We start from the raw sequence: 19,624 nt of genomic DNA, 5'->3' as shown, positions 1-19,624 counted from the left end.
AACTCACAATTCTGACTTTATCACACAATTCCGACTTTTTATCATGCAATTCTGACTTTAAATCTCGCAATTCTGACTTTATATCACACAATTCTCACTTTATAACTCGTAATTCTGACTTAATAACTCGTAATTCTGACTTTATAACTCGTAATTCTGACTTTATAACTCACAATTCTGACTTTATAATTCTCAATTCTGACTTTATATCTCACAATTCTGACTTTATAACTCTCAATTCTGACTTTTTTAACTCTCAATTCTGACTTTATATAATGCAATTCTGACTTTATAACTTGCAATTCTGACTTTATATCACACAATTCTCACTTTATATCTCGCAATTCCGACTTTATATCACGCAATTCCGACTTTATATCACGCAATTCCGACTTTATAACTCGTAATTCTGACTTTATAACTCGTAATTCTGACTTTATAACTCTCAATTCTGACTTTATAACTTGTAATTTTGACTTTATAACTCGTTATTCTGACTTTATAACTCGCAATTCTCACTTTATAACTCTTAATTCTCACTTTATAACTCTCAATTCTGACTTTATAACTCTCAATTCTGACTTTATAACTCAATTCTGACTTTATGTCTCACAATTCTGACTTTATAACTCGCAATTCTGACTTTATATCACACAATTCTGACTTTATAACTCGTAATTCCAACTTTATAACTCTCAATTCTGACTTTATAACTCTCAATTCTGGCTTTATAACTCTCAATTCTCACTTTGTAACTCAATTCTGACTTTATGGCTCACAATTCTGACTTTATAACTCGCAATTCTGACTTTATAACTCTCAATTCTGACTTTATAACTCAATTCTGACTTTATGTCTCACAATTCTGACTTTATAACTCGCAATTCTGACTTTATATCACACAATTCTGACTTTATAACTCGTAATTTTGACTTTATTACTCGTAATTCTGACTTTTTAACTCGTAATTCTGACTTTATAACTCGTAATTCTGAATTCTGACTCGTAATTCTGACTTTATAACTCACAATTCTGACTTTATAATTCTCAATTCTGACTTTATATCTCACAATTCTGACTTTATAACTCTCAATTCTGACTTTTTTAACTCTCAATTCTGACTTTATATAATGCAATTCTGACTTTATAACTTGCAATTCTGACTTTATATCACACAATTCTCACTTTATATCTCGCAATTCCGACTTTATATCACGCAATTCCGACTTTATATCACGCAATTCCGACTTTATAACTCGTAATTCTGACTTTATAACTCTCAATTCTTACTTTATAACTCGCAATTTTGACTTTTTAACTCTTAATTCTGACTTTATAACTCATAATTCTGACTTTATAACTCTCAATTCTGACTTTATAACTCTGAATTCTGACTTTATAACTCATAATTCTTACTTTATAACTCTCAATTCTGACTTTATAACTCTCAATTCTCACTTTATAACTCTCAATTCTGACTTTATAACTCTCAATTCTGACTTTATAACTCGTAATTCTGACTTTATAACTCGTAATTCTGACTTTATAACTCACAATTCTGACTTTATCACGCAATTCTGACTTTATATCATGCAATTCTGACTTTATATCACGCAATTCTGACTTTATATTACGCAATTCCGACTTAATATCACACAATTCTGACTTTATAACTCTGAATTCTGACTTTATAACTCATAATTCTTACTTTATAACTCTCAATTCTGACTTTATAACTCTCAATTCTCACTTTATAACTCTCAATTCTGACTTTATAACTCTCAATTCTGACTTTATCTCTCAATTCTGACTTTATAACTCTCAATTCTGACTTTATATCACGCAATTCTGACTTTACAACTTGCAATTCTGACTTTATATCACACAATTCTCACTTTATAACTCGTAATTCTGACTTTATAACTCGTAATTCTGACTTAATAACTCGTAATTCTGACTTTATAACTCACAATTCTGACTTTATCACACAATTCTGACTTTATATCTCGCAATTCTTACTTTATTTCTCGCAATTCTGACTTTATATCACGCAATTCCGACTTTATATCACGCAATTCCGACTTTATATCACGCAATTCTGACTTTATATTACGCAATTCCGACTTAATATCACACAATTCTGACTTTAATTGCGAGATGTAAACACAATTACGAGAAAGAAAGTCAGAATTTTGAGATAAAAAGTCGCAATTACCCTTTTTTTATTCTGTGGCTGAAACAAGCTTCCATCATTATCACTGCAAAGCTGCTTTGAAACAATCTGTATTGTATATAAATAAATATAACTTGACTTAGATACGCTAATGCTCATATTTTGTTAGATATCTTAAAAGAAAGGGCCCATATATGGCTGTTAGATTTTTTTTGATTTGATTTATTTTAACAATTACATTTTAAAACAAGTACAATCAGGCCCAAAAGACCATTTCATACATATAAAAAACAAAATTGTCGAGGATAAAATACACAAAAAAGCCATAGGCTTATTTCCATTGTGGTCCTCAGAGTTCAAGATAGACGAGCAGTTCATAATGGGAATGAGATCAACACAACACACAATCACATACACATATAATACCTCAAACATCATTAAAAAGACATTTTTTGACTTCACTTCTAAAATGACCTTCTTCTTGAATTTGTTTTAAGCAATCAGGCAATTTATTCCAAGCAACTGCACTGGAATATAAAAACGAATTCTTCCCATTTATAAGAATTATTTTCTTTTTTGCATTATAGAGGGCAGTTGCAAATTATTATAAGGGCTGGTGTTGTGTAGTGGTTATCTAATGGAAACCAATCGTTGTAGATATGAGCTCAGCTTTTCAATCTACTGCCACAGCTAAATCTACAGCACCATGGGTGAACAAATCATATTTTCTTTGAGTTTGCAGTCCAAATTAAATGTGATAAGAAAATAAGAACATGTGCCATACAATAAAGACAGGAAAGGCAGGCCAAACGCATTACTGTAGCACAAAACAACATCACTGTGTTCACATCAGTGCTTGTGACGTCACTACTCGTGGTTCACGGAGGGCTGTCAGGATTTGTGGAACACCGCCTTGAGCAACTAAACTCCAGGTGGATTGTTTCTGTAATAAGTGCACTGGAAGTCGCTTTGGATAAAAGCATCAGCTTAATGACTAATTACATACAAGGGAAATAACATTTTCCTGGTTATGTTCCCTTGGTGACCCCTCTAAGTGATAGGTGAACTTCTGACTTAATGTGCTTAAACTGGCAACTACTCAAACTTATAGTGAGCTTGCTATTAGCAACAACTACAGAAAAAAAGAGAAAGGGGGGCTATGATTTCCCAAACCCCACTAAATCTCTTTAAAACGACAGAAGGGAATGAAACAAGGACCAAAGTGTGGGATCCGGAGAGAGCTATGAAATGTTTACCTCTCCCCAGAGTCCCTCTCTCCTGCCTACATCCACTCTCGCCTCATAAAACCAGCATCTTACACATCTGTCTAAAGTAGGCGCATCGCATCTTTTCTTTCCTTTCCTTTCCTTTCCTTTTCTTTTCTTTTCTTTTCTTTTCTTGCCCATCAGGGTTGGATTGGAACTTGAATTGGATAGAAAGGTACTGAACTACAATGCAGGGAAATTTAACAGGCAATCTGGGAAATTATCAATATGCATAAAGTAAAAGAGGAGCGTTTCCCCATCCTGATCTCTTCTCCTCTGCTGTGCATTCTGGGATGCATTTATCAGTCAATAATCCTCCACATCATATTGTGAACAACAAGAAATTGCAGTAATTCAAAACTACATCCAAATCGTAACTGCCACACAGACATAAGCAGCTCTTATCAGCAGGCACATCTCACAATTTTGGAGAATTTTTACACACACACACACACACACGCACGCCCAAGCACAAACACACACACACACACACACACACACACGCACGCACACACACACACACACACACACACACACGCACACGCACACAAACGCACACGCACACGCACACACACACACACACACACACACGCACACACACACGCACACACACACAAACACATACACATTCACATACAAACACACACACACACACGCACACCTACACACCCAACCACACACACACTCAAAACTTTGGCTCAGTGATTTAGTATGATTTTGATCTTTCTATTCAACAAAAATCTTGAAAATCAAATCACGGTTTCCACAAAAATATTAGGCAGCACAACTGTTTTGGCCCCACTTTATATTAGGTGGCCTTGACTACTATGCACTTACATCAAACAATAAGTACAATGTACTTATTGTGTTCATACTGTATTGAAAAACACTATTGCTGATATTGAGGTGGGATACGGGTAGGGTTAGGGACAGGTGTGGTGGTATGGGTAAGTTTAAGGGTAGGGTTAGGTGTAAGGGAAGTGTCAACAATAATTCATGTAACTACAGAAATTAATTACAGATGTAATTACATGCAGCTAATTTTAAAAATGTAAGTACGATGTAAAAACATGTATGTACACAATAAGTGCATTGTATCAAATGTAGGGGTGTAACGATACACTCGTGGCACGATTCGATATAAATCGCGATACTGAACTCACGATACGATATGTATCGGGATATTTTGAGCCAAAATAAAGAGTTTTTATTTATTTATTATTATTATTTGCTCCTTCATTAGCCAGTTTTAAATCGGCTCATAAATCTCATCTGCTCTCTCTGGCGTTTGATTAGATCGATACTGGTAGATTTTATATTATTTATTATTTTAGATTGTATCGGGTCAAAAGTGTTTATATTGTGTATGTGTTTTGTGTATCTCTCCCGCTATTAATGCACTGTACATATAAGAATAAACCATCTAAAATGCTTTGCATAATCTTACTACTAACTAAATGTGATCTGGTGATTTAAATGATGTTTGCGCTTTCACTATAAGGAGTGCCGCTTTAAATGATGCTTGCGCTTTGACTTTGAGGAGCGTGTGTGCGCTTCAGATGATCAATGCAATCCGTCACAGTTCTAATCGCAAGAAAGCGTGTCAACATGACTATTCCCAAACTGTAAATGTTATAGTCATCCATAAATGTTAATTCTGCATTCACTCACTCTCATGTTGTTTTCGCGCGTCACGCAATCATTTGAACGTCTGTGTTTACTACAGTATGTGTGTCGTAAATCTGATCATCATATAAAGCCATCCTGTCTCTTCAGAAGACTTGGATTTGGATTAGACACTCGATTCGTTATCTTTCCGATGCCTTTATGACATTTATTGGATCTTTTAAGTTTAAGAGGAATGGACTTCTAATGGAGGGACAAATCTCTCAGGTTTTATAAAGAATATCTTCATTTGTGTTTAGAAGTTAAATGAAACAACATGAGGGTGAGTACATGATGACAGAGTTTACATTTTTGGGTGAATTATACCTTATAAATACAGCAAGTTGAGCCTTGGATAAAATAACTCTATATCGCGAATCATATCGCTTACATCAACAATACATATCATCGCATTTTTATATTGCGATAGATGAACGATATATCGTTACACCCATAATCAAATGTTAGTAGTTAAGGCCACCTTATATAAAGAGGGTCCACTGTTTTGAATATAATAAGAAATGTTTTTTGAGCAGAAAGTCAGCATATTAGAATGATTTCTGAAGGATCATGTGACACTGAAGATGCTAATAATGCTGAAAATTCAGCTTTGTCATCACAGGAATAAATTACATTTAAAAATATACTAAAATAGACAACAGTCATTTTAAATGGTAATAATGTTACTGTTTGAATATATGTTTGATCAAATAAACGCAGCCATGGTGAATTGGACTTTTTGTTGAACGTAATGACAGACTTCCTTCTGTCGAACCATTTTCAGACAGATTTCCCCAAACACTTTCCATGTCTGCTATTGGTCGATTAAACCAATGTTGTTGTGTCAGGCTGGTCAGGGTGCTCAATCAAACTGAGTGATTGAGGAAAAGTTTCAAGATTCTGCTTGTTTGGATCCATTTAGGACCCGTGGAAAGTCTATGTTACTATGCAATGTTCCTCATATCTGACTTCACAACGTAATGAAGCATATGTGTGTGTGTTTTGTCGGGATGTGAGGGACATGAGCAGATCACTCTGCCGTGAAGCAACACATTGATCAGTGTGTCAGGCCTGGGGGAAAGGTTAAGCCGCGTGGCGCTGCCCTCCGCTCCTGAGTGTGCCTGCCGGTCTTATCAGGATGTGAAAGAGCAGGAAAGGGCAGACCATTCCCAGGACAGCATCTGACCTTCACTAATCCAACAACCTCACTCTTCTGCTATAATTAACATAAAGGAAGTTGAGGCGGCGCTTTCTCAAACAAAAGACAAGACGAGCGAGAGTGCGTGTGGGAGACTCACCTGAGCAGAGGGAGTGCAAACACTCACACAGAGACACTCATTGAGAAACATGCTGAGTTGTAGCTGCTTTGAATCGTACATTGGTATCGTACTATATGCCGAGCCAGGGTTGCTATACGTACTATACATAACCTTTCAAAGACAAAGTGTAAACGTGTGCCCATAAAGCTCAATGTTAAAATATTTTCTGCTAACCTAATTTAAAATACAGAGACAGATAAGTGAGCCATTTGAAGGTCGCTTTTTTATGTTTGAAAACATCATTATTTTTAAAAGAGGACAAAGTAATACTATCAGCATAATATTGTCTGCAACAGACAACGAGTTCTGGTACAGACTGGGTCTGTTTTGCTTATGTTTAAAACATCTTACATCTAGTCCATCAGAATGGATTCAGGTTGTGTTTTACTGCAGGAAAGACAAGACAGCAGAATATCACAAGTCATCACTTTCTACTATTGTCTTTGTCTTGATAGACTGGAGGTTGCATTTGCTGTTTTGCTGCTTTAGTATATTGGATACTCACTGGGTCCTGGTTCATTTGGACAATAAGTTGTTTGACGGCATGTAGAGTGGGGTGGGCCCAAGGGGAAGGGTCCTGCCAATGACGGTTCAGATCGAAGCCCATTAGAGAACACCTAAAATAAAAACAAACAAATCAACAGTTCAACTAAATTCCTCACTGAGAACAAAATTCTGTGCAAAGTGACAATATCACAACAAATATACTTTGATGTTGAATATACAGCCATGGACAAGTGAAACTTCAAGTTTTCATGTTATTTACTTGAATTGGTAAAAAGTTATTGAGTTTCAACATAATCAGTCAAGCTCAAAGTGAAATCCACACACATTCTGCGGTCAGAACTGCAGAAAATCACAAACACTGTGACAGTACAAGTCCACTCGTGCGGAATGAGCAGAGCAGAGCAAGTGTTTTCAAATCATTCTCTATGGGTACATGAGTTGTGCAACGCGCTCTTTAAATAACACAAAAAATATTGCACCATTGAATTTAGACCAGGTTTTTGTTGGTCAATGGTGCAGTCGTTTTCAGTTGCCTCTAAATCGCAACGTACCAACAATGTGCCTGAACACACCTTGTTTTCAGACCAGCATGACCATGGGTGAACAGATGGGCACGAGTGCATTTGCTATTTAAACAATGTAGTGCTGGACGTGAAAATGATAGCGTTGGGCTGAAACTAGCAAAAAAACATTTGCGTCGTGCCTGCCGTCACATTGCGTCGGGCCCGAAATTGCAAAAGGCTGTGACGTCAGCCATAAACATTTCAAAATCAGCAGATTTTGTTCAGCAGTGTTTCTGGTTTGTTTAAGCACTTGAATTACTTATTACTATTTTGAATTCAGTTTTCAAATGCAGTTTACACTCTTTCATTGTGGCTAGATGATTGGGCTAACAATAGTGTAGGGATAGTGTCATTATTTACTCACCCTCATGTCATTTCAAACCTGTAAGACTTTCTTCTGTGGAATACAAAAGATTATATTTTGAAGAGATTTGTTCATACAATGAAAGAGGTCTCTAAAACAACACTGGAAATAAAAAACATGACTGACATTTTTTTTAAAAATCTATTTAAAATATCTTTTGTGTTCCACAGAAGAAAGTCAGTCATAGGTTAAGTAAATGTTGACAATTTTTAAAACTTTTTGTCAAGGACTCTCCAAGGATCACAGATGGAGAATTGCAGAGATTAGTTGAGTCTTGGGGTCAGAAAAAAAGCCTGGTGTCAATAAAAGCTTTTAGCTCTGAAACTTACAGGATATTCTTATATTACCATGACCTTTTATATATCAGAAGCTCAAGGGAAAGTTGATTTCTCAATTCATGACCCCTTTAAGAAAAATCCTTCTTGCTCATCCAGAAACATCCAGCATATTCAGTTGACAGACACGACTGGAAATTCAAAAGGGACCTGATTCTGTGGTCAGATGAAACTATAAAAAGAGCTTTTTGGAAGTAAACCCACCAAATGGGTTTGGTGCAAACAGGGATAAAAAGTACCCCAAGGTTGAAAATACCGCTGGATCTTTAAGGTTGTGGGCCTATTTAATTGCTGGAGGTCCTGGATATCTTGTTCAGATACATGGTATCATGGATTCTAGCAAATACCAACAGATAAAAAATCTAAACCTGACTGCATCAGTTAGAAAACTTATAATGGGCCATGGTTGGATCTTCCATCAGGACAACGATCCATAACAAACATCAAAATCAACACACAAATGTGTCACTGGGCACAAAATGAAGCTTCTGCTATAACCATCCCAGTTCCCTGACATGAACCCTATAGAAAATGAGTGGGCTGAACTGAAGAGAGGAAGCACCGGCATGGAGCTGGGAATCTGAAGGATCTGGAGAGATTCTGTATGGAGGAATGGTCTCTGATCTTGTCAGGTGTTCTCCAATCTCCTCAGGCATCATAGGAGAAGACTCAGAGCTGTTATCTTGGGAAAAGGAGGTTGTGACAATAATTATGGCCAACGTGTTTTGGAGAAAAACATTTATTTCATAATGTGATTTAACAACCACTTTCAATTAATTTACTTCAATGAAAGGTTAGATTTTAAAAGATAAAAAGGATAAACGATGCAAATTTATTTTAAAATCCATCTTTGATCATATTTACCAGGGGTGCCAATAATTCTGACCACAACTGTCTATAAAACACTTAAATGACTGTATTAATAGCAATCACAGCCCATACTAAAGACAACAACACTGCTCTACATTTACAGACACAAAGGGCAGATGTATGGTGTTTTGGCCAATATTGAGTGTTTTTTACTTCCACACCATTGGACACATTCTGTCTTAAGCCGTCTTTCCTACAGGTCTCTGTTTGTTATTTTCCTTTCCCTGAGGCAGTGGACTGATGTGGGGGACGGACAGATGCCTGAGTCCCTGTGCTGTCCAGCTGAGACTCTGTGACTGTGACTTTGAGCTGAACCTGTAGTCAATGCTGCTGCTCTCAGAACAACACTAATCCCCAGTCAGCAAGGATTGATCCCACGTCCCCTCCTGCATCTGCTTGTGCTTCTCTCTCTCTCTCTCTCTCTCTCTCTCTCTCTCTCTCTCTCTCTCTTTCTCTCTCAACTGAAAAACTACTGATTCAGCACAGAGAGAGAGAGAGTGAGAGAGAGCGAGAGAGAGAGAAATAGATCTGATCTCTAATTATGGACCTCAATGGCTCTCTGTGAGGCAGCATCGGTTAAAGTTGCTGCTGAGAGCACCTTCAAGGGTCAGTGGTGGCGTATGTCGTATGTCAACCCTGTCACCACCATTGAACCATTGATCCACCTCTGCAGCTCTGCAGTTCACGAGAGCCGTCACAAGGTGGCAGCCACTGACGCAGTTTCTGCAGGCCTATGGGGAAACGTAGCGGGCCACGGCTGAATTCAGAATGATCGCCACCATTATATAAAAGCCAATAATGGGATTAGGAGTGGAGACAACACCTGCCGTGCATGACCAACTTCAGCCCCAGTGTAGAATGGCCACTGCACACACACAGTTGTGTTCCATTTCACATCTGTAGAGGTTTACTTCACTCATGGAAAATGTCTCACAAAATACTGCCAGGCAGATCAGGGGCTTTGAGTATAAATGACATTATATACTACTGTGAAAAAAAGGGAAAAAACAAAAGGAAACCCTGAACCGGCAATTATTATTATTAAAAATATTTTTATTTGATCAAATTAATAAAGAAATATCTTACTATTGCAATGATGCTGTATTGTAAAATAAAATAAATCAACTATTTAGTAATTATCATATATTATATTACAATACAATATATATTAAACAAAAATATTAATAGAACTATAATAATTATTGTTATTATTATTAATAACAATATTTTACAATTATAATACTAACATTTATGGTTGTCCTAATTTCTTTGCTTTCAAACGTTAAACCATTGAGTTTTTATTTTGGCGAAAAAGGAAGACTTTAACACTCCTTTTTGTTGACAACAGATTTATAAACGATTCTCATTATGAATTTGTGAAGATGGTTGGCGCATGTTGCATTCCCAAATGCAAATCATAAGCTCCTCAGCACTTGCAAAGTATTTACTGTGAATCGAAACGCAGTGCTGTGCTTTACTCTGAAACATGCAGTGCATCAGACTATATATTTATATAATTACATCACAACCATTACGATTTGATAATCGCACTAAACCACATTCTCACAGCCACGCATTGTCAAAATTTATTAAAAACAGTTACCAGGGAACTGGCGAGTAACACCGTTTCAATGCCGATTTTTACTTGCATTTGGTGCTTTGAACCCTGGCTTACATGCTAATGGTATCCCACAGCACTATGTTGCAGCGCTGTCAGAAGCAATCCATGCATGAAATAAATGTATAACATTTTGCAGTTTATTTAGTCATTGTTTAAGGCTATTTTGCGATTTCAGTCATTATAAAGTAACCAGCTACAAAAACCTTTTTTTTCTCGGATTTACGCAATTATGCGTAAATCACAATCTCGTTTAAATACGGAAAAATTACATCTCTGTTATATGCATACACTACCATTCAAGTTTATTGTCGGTAAGACCTTTTCATGTTTTTAAAAGAAGTCTCTAATGCTGCATTTGTTTAATAAAAAAACTAAAAAACTGTTAAAAACAGTAATATTCTTTCTGGTTCTCGAATCTGATTGGCTGAGAGCGTGCCATATTCTCCCAGTAACAGCACTCTAACCGTTTCACAGTTTGTATCACTCCGCTTGCAACATTTCTCACAGAGAGTGTCATGGCGGACGAGCAAACGTCCATACTTTTACAAATACTACTTTTATTGTGTCACGGAATGTAGTTTTAAGAGTTTTTTAGGTGAGAATGTAGTTATTAGACCTCAAATATGTGACTACAAATATGTAATACATAAACATAGCGCCTGTTTTACAAAGCTTTCGCAGAAACCAGCTTCAGCCCGTCAGCGGACAACAACCTGAAGAATGAATACTATATATCAAATGCAGGTAATACACTCGTTTATTCAATCTCTCTCTCTCACAATACCATAATACTTTACATAATGCAATAAGCTTCAATGAAGCGTCTCAGCGTTCTTTCGTACTAGTTATAAAGTGACATTTAAGAATTAGTAACGGAGGCTTGGTCACAACTGTTAAACTGTCAACCTGAGATTTGGATCTGTGTCAGAAGGATGTATTTCTGCACAAAAGAGTGTTTTTAAAGACTGTTGTTGTTTATTGTTTATTTACTCCCTTGTGCCATCGAACAGTTGTATAAATACATATCACATATTGTGTATATATATGAGCAATATACAGCCATATCGCACAACTTGTGTGATATTGCTCATATACTGTATATATACTCAAATTACTAAACTATAAGATTTGTGACACTAGATACTATTTTATGACTGTTGCAATAAGTGTATAACACAAGTTAAAATATAATATTATGGGTGCAATTGTTCGTTCAGCTGACCTGTAGTTTCCCAGGTACACGCCGTCAGGGTTGAGCATAGGAACAATCTTAAAGGTCACATGATCACGCAGGACCTGAGCGATGGGATTCTGGCTGACCAGAAAGTCAATGACACCTGCAGAAAAGACAGAAATACACACAATTAAGTATTGCGCTTGACATGCAAAAGTTCATCCCGGAGCAAATTGAGTTTGAAAGTCAAAAAAATAATTGGACTGTAAAAGGCATAAAAAACAGAGAGTGATATCAGAGACATACATCAATACAAATGGAATAAAACAGACAACAACAAATGAAAGAGAGAGATTTATACAGATGAGAAACAAAGATCATACTAATTAGAGAAACAAAATGAGAAAGACACAGACAGAGGACGGACGGAGAGAAAGGCATGTCGATAGTGGCGGTCACTTGTCCTTCCATTTGCCCTGTACTGAGAGCGAATAATTGACAGGTAAACAAGAAGCATAGAAAGAGAGAGCAGGAGTGTGCATGTAAGAGAGGGCAGACCCCATCTCATTCCCCCATCTTCCTCAACCCCTCACCCACTCTGTCCTGCTCATTAGTGCTAATGGAGGCATAACAAGCTCTCTAATTGAGTCAATGTGGCACAGAGGCAGGCCACACTGCTATGCTATCTAATTGCTTGAAGTTCCTATATTTATTCATGCATATCCGCATGTGTGTGTTATTAAGGTGGCAGGGCAGGTGACTTTGAAGCTTCGTACTAACCGAACTTCAGTTATGCGTAAAAGCCCTCTTCAGAATTACAACAAGTCCAAACTCAGTAATTAGCTGCGTGAAGATTTGGGCTGAGAGGAGAAAGAACAACTTCTAACTACATCAGACAGTTCGAAATTATTTGGATGTACACAGCAGTGGCTGGTGGCCAATATCTATCACTAACCCACAGCATCCTGAAAAACAATTAGGTAACACTTTACAATAAGTTAGTACAATAACAGAATTAGTTAACATTAGTTAATGCATTAGTTAACATGAACTAACCATGAACAACACCTCTGTTCAGCATTAGTTCATCTTTGTTCATGTTAGTTCATAAAAATACAGCTGTTCATGGTTTGTTCATGTTAGTTCACAGTGCATTAACTAATGTTAACGAGATTTGAATAATGCATTAGTAAATGTTTAAATTAAAATGAACAAAGATAAATAAATGCTTTATAAGTGCAGTTCATTATTAGTTCATGTTAACTAATGTAGTTCACTAATGTTAACTAATGAAGCTTATTGTAAAGTGTTACCTTAAATTATTATGGTTTTCACAAAAATATTAAGCAGCACAACTGTTGATAATAATAAATGTTTCTTGAGCACCAAATCAGCATATTAGAATGATTTCTGAAGGATCACGTGACACTAAAGACTGGAGTAATGATGCTGAAAATTCAGCTTTGCCATCACAAGAATAATTTATATTTTTTAATGTATTAATATCGAAAAACATTTTAAACTGTAATAATATTTCACAGTATTACTGTTTTTACTGTATTTTACTCAAATAAATGCAGCCATAGTGAGCTACTTTAATTTTAAAATCTTCCCAACCCCAAACATTTGAACGGTATTATATAATCCTTAAAGGAACACTCCACTGTTTTTAGAAATAGGGCTTATTCAAGATCTTTCCTACATTTAGATATGTGGGCAAATGCATTTGTCTCAGTGCATGCATTGTTTTAGTTTGGCAGGGTCGTCGCTAGCTTAGCTTAGCATAATGAATGGAATCCTATGTTGCCAGCTAGCATGTCCCGAGTAAAAGTGAGTCTTAATCTGTCTTAATCTGCATCGCAATTTGTACTCTTTGTGAATACGCAGGCCACAAGAAGTAATTAGGTGCTTTTTGGGGGGGGGGGGGGGGGGCGGTTTGGATCACTTTTACTCTGGACATGCTAGCTGGCAACATAGGATTATATTCATTATGCTAAGCTAAGCTAGCGGCGACCCTGCCAAACTAAAACAATGCATGCACTGAGACAAAAATGCATTTGCCCACATATCTAAATGTAGGAAAGAAGTTGAATAAGCCCTATTTCTAAAAACGGTGGAGTGTTCCTTTAACTTTGGTTGGTGTTTAATTGAATTTGCTGTCCAGTGCATATTCCCCTTTTAGTTTCATATGTTTTAATTAGCTAGAAAAACTAACTAGCAGATCCCTTCAGTCCCACAGACCCCCAATTTAGCCCTCCTGAGAACCAGAAAAAAAAAATGTTTTTTTTTTTTTTAGGTCATTACATTGTTTGGATCATAAGAACCAAATGGAATAAATACATAAAAAAGATATTTTATTCCTATGTCATGCTGTCCTCTGTAGCCATTTATTAAGAAAATTAAAAGACAAAAAAAAAAAACATGAACAGGCAATTTTATTAACCAATATTTTTTTTAGGTTTCAAGCTTTTTTTAATCCAAACTTTGCATTAAGATGATTCTCAACTATGTTATGAAAGATATAATAGAATGATTTGATTTTATGCAATATGAGTGTAAACATGGCATAAAATGGTAAAAATGCCATTCCCATTCTATGCAATGCATCTATACACTGTATCTAATTAGCATATTAATGTGTTCTTGGGGCAAAATGTAATGAAAAAAGTAATGTAATAACGGGAGTAATAATTGGGAAATTTTCATAATGTATGAAATCGATGCCCTGTTTCATATTCTGTCATATTCTGATTTGACAACAATTTCCTGAGAAGTTGATTTCTGACAAACAATTTAAAAACTAGTCAGATTTAAATGACAATTACGGTGTGCTAATAAGAGTGCTACACTTCATGGTGTCATGGTGAAACCTCCAAACATTTATTATCTCTGCAAAGCCGTGAATGTGCTCTTTACAGGACATCCAGACGTAAAACTGTGACATGTATGTTGTCAGAGAAATTCGCTAAAATGTAATGTCCTCTACAGAGGCCAAACGGCTATTCCATAGGTCTCTGGAGGTTAGTATAACAAAGATAGGTGATAATGATTTGACATTAAGCTATGGAAACCTCTAACATAATTCACCTGTGAAAAGACTGCATTTGTCAAGGACACTTTCAGGAAAGACACGTTTCTGTATTGTAACGAAAAGTGAAAGCAGACTTTTTCTGTAGAATTGATGTTATTGATGATATTGCCTTTGAAATCTAGGCATTTTGTCAGACTGTTGTGTCAGCAAGTGTTGTGCTCCGTGACAGTTAAGGTCTTCGGCTTTAAACAGATTTAGGAGCGATGCAGAGAAGGTGAGCTGACACTTCCTCTAATCTGCCGTGCACTCCCTGACCTCCTGTGTTTCCGCTCGTCCGTTGTCCTTCACTCGCAGCGGAGCCCAACCAAGTGAAGAACTTAAAGTACAAAAGTAAAAGCGTTCTGATGAAACGCAGAAGCCCAGCGAGGCCAAACGTCCGCTGGTCAGTGTTTTGTATTTCAGCAGATTACAGGATCTCAGGACATCATCGGGCTGTGTATGTGTGTGTCGAGACGAGACAAGGTCTTACCCTGACAGATGAAGGAAGCAGGTGATTCTCCAGGGTGAACGCGGGCTGTGAGAAACACCACCCGCTTTTCTCGCTCTTGATTCAGATGGGCTGAAACACACACATACGCAGAAAGGTTAGTCTCAGCAGGAAGAGGTCTTGGCAGGACAGCGTATGTGTGGTCAGAAGCCATATGTCTGGGCCCTGGAGTTTCAGACCTCAGACATGCAGCAGGAAACCCAGTATGACAGGACAGGACTGATAGGAAATGTCAGAGCTAATGAAGACTCCACGGGAGGACAAAACACAATGAGCTACTGATCGCAAGAGCAGGAGAAAAACATCTTGTGGCAGATGAATGTACAGGGACCCTTAAGGACATACATCTTTTCAATTAAGACTACAACAATTTAACATTCAAATAAGTAGATAAAATGAATAAAAGTGCCTAGCCTCAAGTCTAGTCCTCTTTTAATGTACGTTTAGAGCATTGTTGCCTTTTTTTCACCAGGCAAAAATGTTAAGTCTTAGAGAATGAGCAGCACACGTCTTCAACAGGCTTCATCATTTGAAGAATGTACAAATGCTGCAGGATGACTTGTGCACCAAAGTTGCTCAAATCCTTAACTGTAAGCAATGATAATACAATTCTTGCCTTAGCAAGAACCAAATAGCATTTATTTTACACAACATGGACTCAATATTTACTAAAAACAGAAGTTCATTATCCATCCCCATCCACTCAGACCATTTATGTAAATGAAGCTGAAAAAAAATGGGTCAGAAACAGTCATTAAAAGTTATTAAAGACAGTAAGAATTATACCGGTACACGGAGGTTGGCCAACCATAATAGAGGTCATTTATATATAGAAGTCTTAAAGGTACAGCAAATAGCCTGTTTAATTCTAGTTAAAAATGTTAAAATGTAAAATGTTCCTGTAAAACTAAATTACAACCCCCTGAAAAACATTATGTGTGCTTCTGAGAAAATACAAAATGCTACAACATATGAAGAATATGACCCTTTTAAAGGTTTTGTCCATTTTAAACTTTCTGACAGATAGCAAAATATACCAACAAAAATATAAATGCTCCAAAATGTTATGAACCTTTTTTAAAAGCTTTGGCCCATGTAAAGTTTTTAGTAGATAGGATTTTAAGCTTACTGTGTGTTTAAATGAATTCCATTCTAGATACTTCATCATGAATGCAATAATGACTCCTAGATCTGTTTCCAGATATTTCATCCTCTTCTCCTCTTTTACAGTCTCCAAAATGAAATAGAGAGGAATTTAATGCAGCGTAAATCAAATCAGTCCCTCTTTGTGAGCGATGCCAGTTAGGAATGGAATGGGAATACCATTCAAGTTAATGAAAAGAAAGGCTGGACAAATGCGAGAGGACTGCCAACAAAAGCTCCTCTTTAAAAGTCTGATGCGCTTCCAGGCAGAGAAGCGAGCGTATTTTAGTCTCAGAGCATTCTGTTCCTCAAGGCAGGAAGCTACAGGAACACGCACGCCGGGGAATTCGTTCGGCCTTCACGGTTTTCTCTTATCGGCTGTGCTGTGGGTTGTCCAAACAGGTACGCCAGAAAGGACTTTTTCTAGCAAGGAAATCACACAACGACCAAGAATTTACACCTGCGGGGAGATTGAAACAAGCACGGACACTTGCAGAATATATACGTTCGCTGTTATCACTTCCTATTAGCAGGTTAATGGATAAAATACATGGCATTTTAAAGGACAGACATTGATACACTAAAAATACTCGATTTGTCTTTGAACTAATATGGATGATTCTATTCAATGCAGGGGTAATGCATCAAGATGAAAACTAGACATGGGATGACAAATCATGCACTGTCTTCTTATGTGTGTGTTTGAGTCAGGGGAATAGCAATAATAAGGCACACACACATACATGCGCGCTGACACCTCAGCAGTCTGAGGAATAGCAGAACACAGGTCAATCCTCAAAGATATCCTCCTCACTTCCAGACTTGACCACGAATGAAACATTAAAATATCCATATGCATTATTCAGCAGGTTCCTTGAATATTATATCCATCCATCACTAGCTGTAAAGACAAGCATGGCCTAATACATTATGTCTATGGTGACTCAGGCTCCCGTGGGGCCGTCTTAAAGTCTGTAAGGCATTGCGAAGGCTGAAGGGAAATGATTACAACTGTACCTGAGATCATTGTGGCAGTTCAAGGAAACTTGTCGTTTCAGAGCTGGCTTTTACCAGGAGCAAGAGAGATTGGGTTTATAAAAATCTACTGTGGTGAAAACAGCTTCAGCCAAAATACCATTTGTACTACAGTAATTTCTTCTACAGAAAAGTGTGATAAATTCACCACCACTTTCATCACAAAAAAATGCAACATTGTTCCAGTCCTGAATGCTGACTAGTCAATAAAGTGTTCCAGGTAAATACAGTATTACATTTGTCTGGCTATCACCAGACCAAGCTCAATCTTTTTAGATTGAACATTGGTCTGGGGAGTCTGCTCTGTATTTTCTACTGCACGAGAGGCGTGATCAACGGCATAGTTCAAATGAATCTGTATGCAATTGGATAGTCCTTCAACCAATCAGACCACAAGAGGCGTGATCAATGGGCATAGTTCAAATGACTCCGTACGCAATTTGATAGTCCTTCAACCAATCAGACCACAAGAGGCGTGATCAACGGGCATAGTTCAAGTGACTCTTTACGCAATTGGATAGTCCTCCAACCAATCAGACCAGAAGTGGCGTGATCAACGGGCATAGTTTAGATTACTCTCTACGCAATTGGATAGTCCTTCAACCAATCAATTGGCAGTTTAAATGACTCTGTACGCAATTTGATAGTCCTTCAACCAATCAGACCACAAGAGGCGTGATCAACGGGCATAGTTCAAATGACTCTTTACGCAATTGGATAGTCCTTCAACCAATTAGACCAGAAGTGCCGTGATCAACGGGCATAGTTTAAAGTACTCTCTACGCAATTGGATAGTCCTTCAACCAATCAATGGGCATAGTTTAAATGACTCTGTACGCAATTTGATAGTCCTTCAACCAATCAGACCACAAGAGGCGTGATCAACGGGCATAGTTCAAATGACTCTGTACGCAATTGGATAGTCCTTCAACCAATCAGACCACAAGAGGCGTGATCAAGGGCATAGTTCAAATGACCCTGTACGCAATTGGATAGTCCTTCAACCAATCAGACCACAAGAGGCGTGATCAACGGGCATAGTTCAAATGACTCTGTACGCAATTGGATAGTCCTTCAACCAATCAGACCACAAGAGGCATGATCAATGGCATAGTTCAAATGACTCGGTACGCAATTGGATAGTTCTTCAACCAATCAGACCAATGATCTATCGCTTCTCTATCCGTCATTGTGTTAAACTCGCCAATAGTGCGCCAGGTGGATAAGCCGGTTTGTGATTGTTCCCCGCAAATTTGTAACAGAAGCAGGATAGAAAAATGTACAGGTTTCCAGCATGAGCTGCAGGGCGAAATCAAATCGCCGGCAGATCGGGCTGGGTTTACCCAGTCTAGTATTACATAATATCTCTGTACACCACCATAGAGCAGGGGTTTTCAAATGTTTTGATGCCAATTAATCAAACACAGCTGAACAGAATAAACTCATAATGACAAACGCCATTTCACTGTATTAATATTATCCTGTTGCTGATAGCATAAAATAATTGTGATTCTTTTATAGTGGGATTTCCAACCAGCATTTAGAAAGCAAAATTAAATACTGAGTAGTGTCATCATTATTATTATATATTATTTTAGTAATTACACTTTACAATAAGGTCTCATTTGTTAACATCAGATAATGTATTAACTAACATGAACTAACAATGAGCAATACATTTTTTACAGTGCTTATTAATTTTTATTTGTGTTTGTTCATGTTAGTTCACAGTGCATGAACTAATTTTAACAAATAAAACCTTTGATTTTATTAATGTATTAGTAAATGTTGAACTGAACATAACCAAGATTAACAAATGCTGTAGAAGTATTAATTCTAGCTAATGTTAACAAAAGTAGTTAACTAATGAAGTATTGTAAGGTGTTACCATTATTTTTGTACAATAACTATTATGTTATATATGTTTTTTCAACCATCTTTCTCTATATGCAAATATACGGTAGTAACAGTGTTGGCGGATGTATGGCTTCCATAGTACATTTTTGTATGGG

The 19,624-nt window shown here is 37.0% G+C and overlaps 1 protein-coding gene across 2 annotated transcripts in view; it reads right to left on the bottom strand.

The window, feature by feature from the left end:
* The window catches only part of agbl4 (AGBL carboxypeptidase 4), a 498,974-nt gene that overhangs the window by 49,191 nt on the left and 430,159 nt on the right, over positions 1 to 19,624 (bottom strand). For both annotated transcript variants that reach the window (XM_079826732.1, XM_079826733.1), the window contains 3 exons: positions 15,417 to 15,506; positions 11,905 to 12,019; positions 6,928 to 7,039 (listed from right to left, as the gene is read on the bottom strand). In XM_079826732.1, the coding sequence (XP_079682858.1) occupies positions 6,928 to 7,039; positions 11,905 to 12,019; positions 15,417 to 15,506 (317 nt within the window). The remainder of the gene's footprint in view (positions 1 to 6,927; positions 7,040 to 11,904; positions 12,020 to 15,416; positions 15,507 to 19,624) is intronic.

This window comes from Gobio gobio (genome assembly GCF_949357685.1).
Source record: "Gobio gobio genome assembly, chromosome: 10".
Taxonomy (NCBI): Eukaryota; Metazoa; Chordata; class Actinopteri; order Cypriniformes; family Gobionidae; genus Gobio; species Gobio gobio.
Note: the sequence above shows the minus strand (reverse complement) of the source record. Positions and strands in the feature narration are given on the sequence as shown.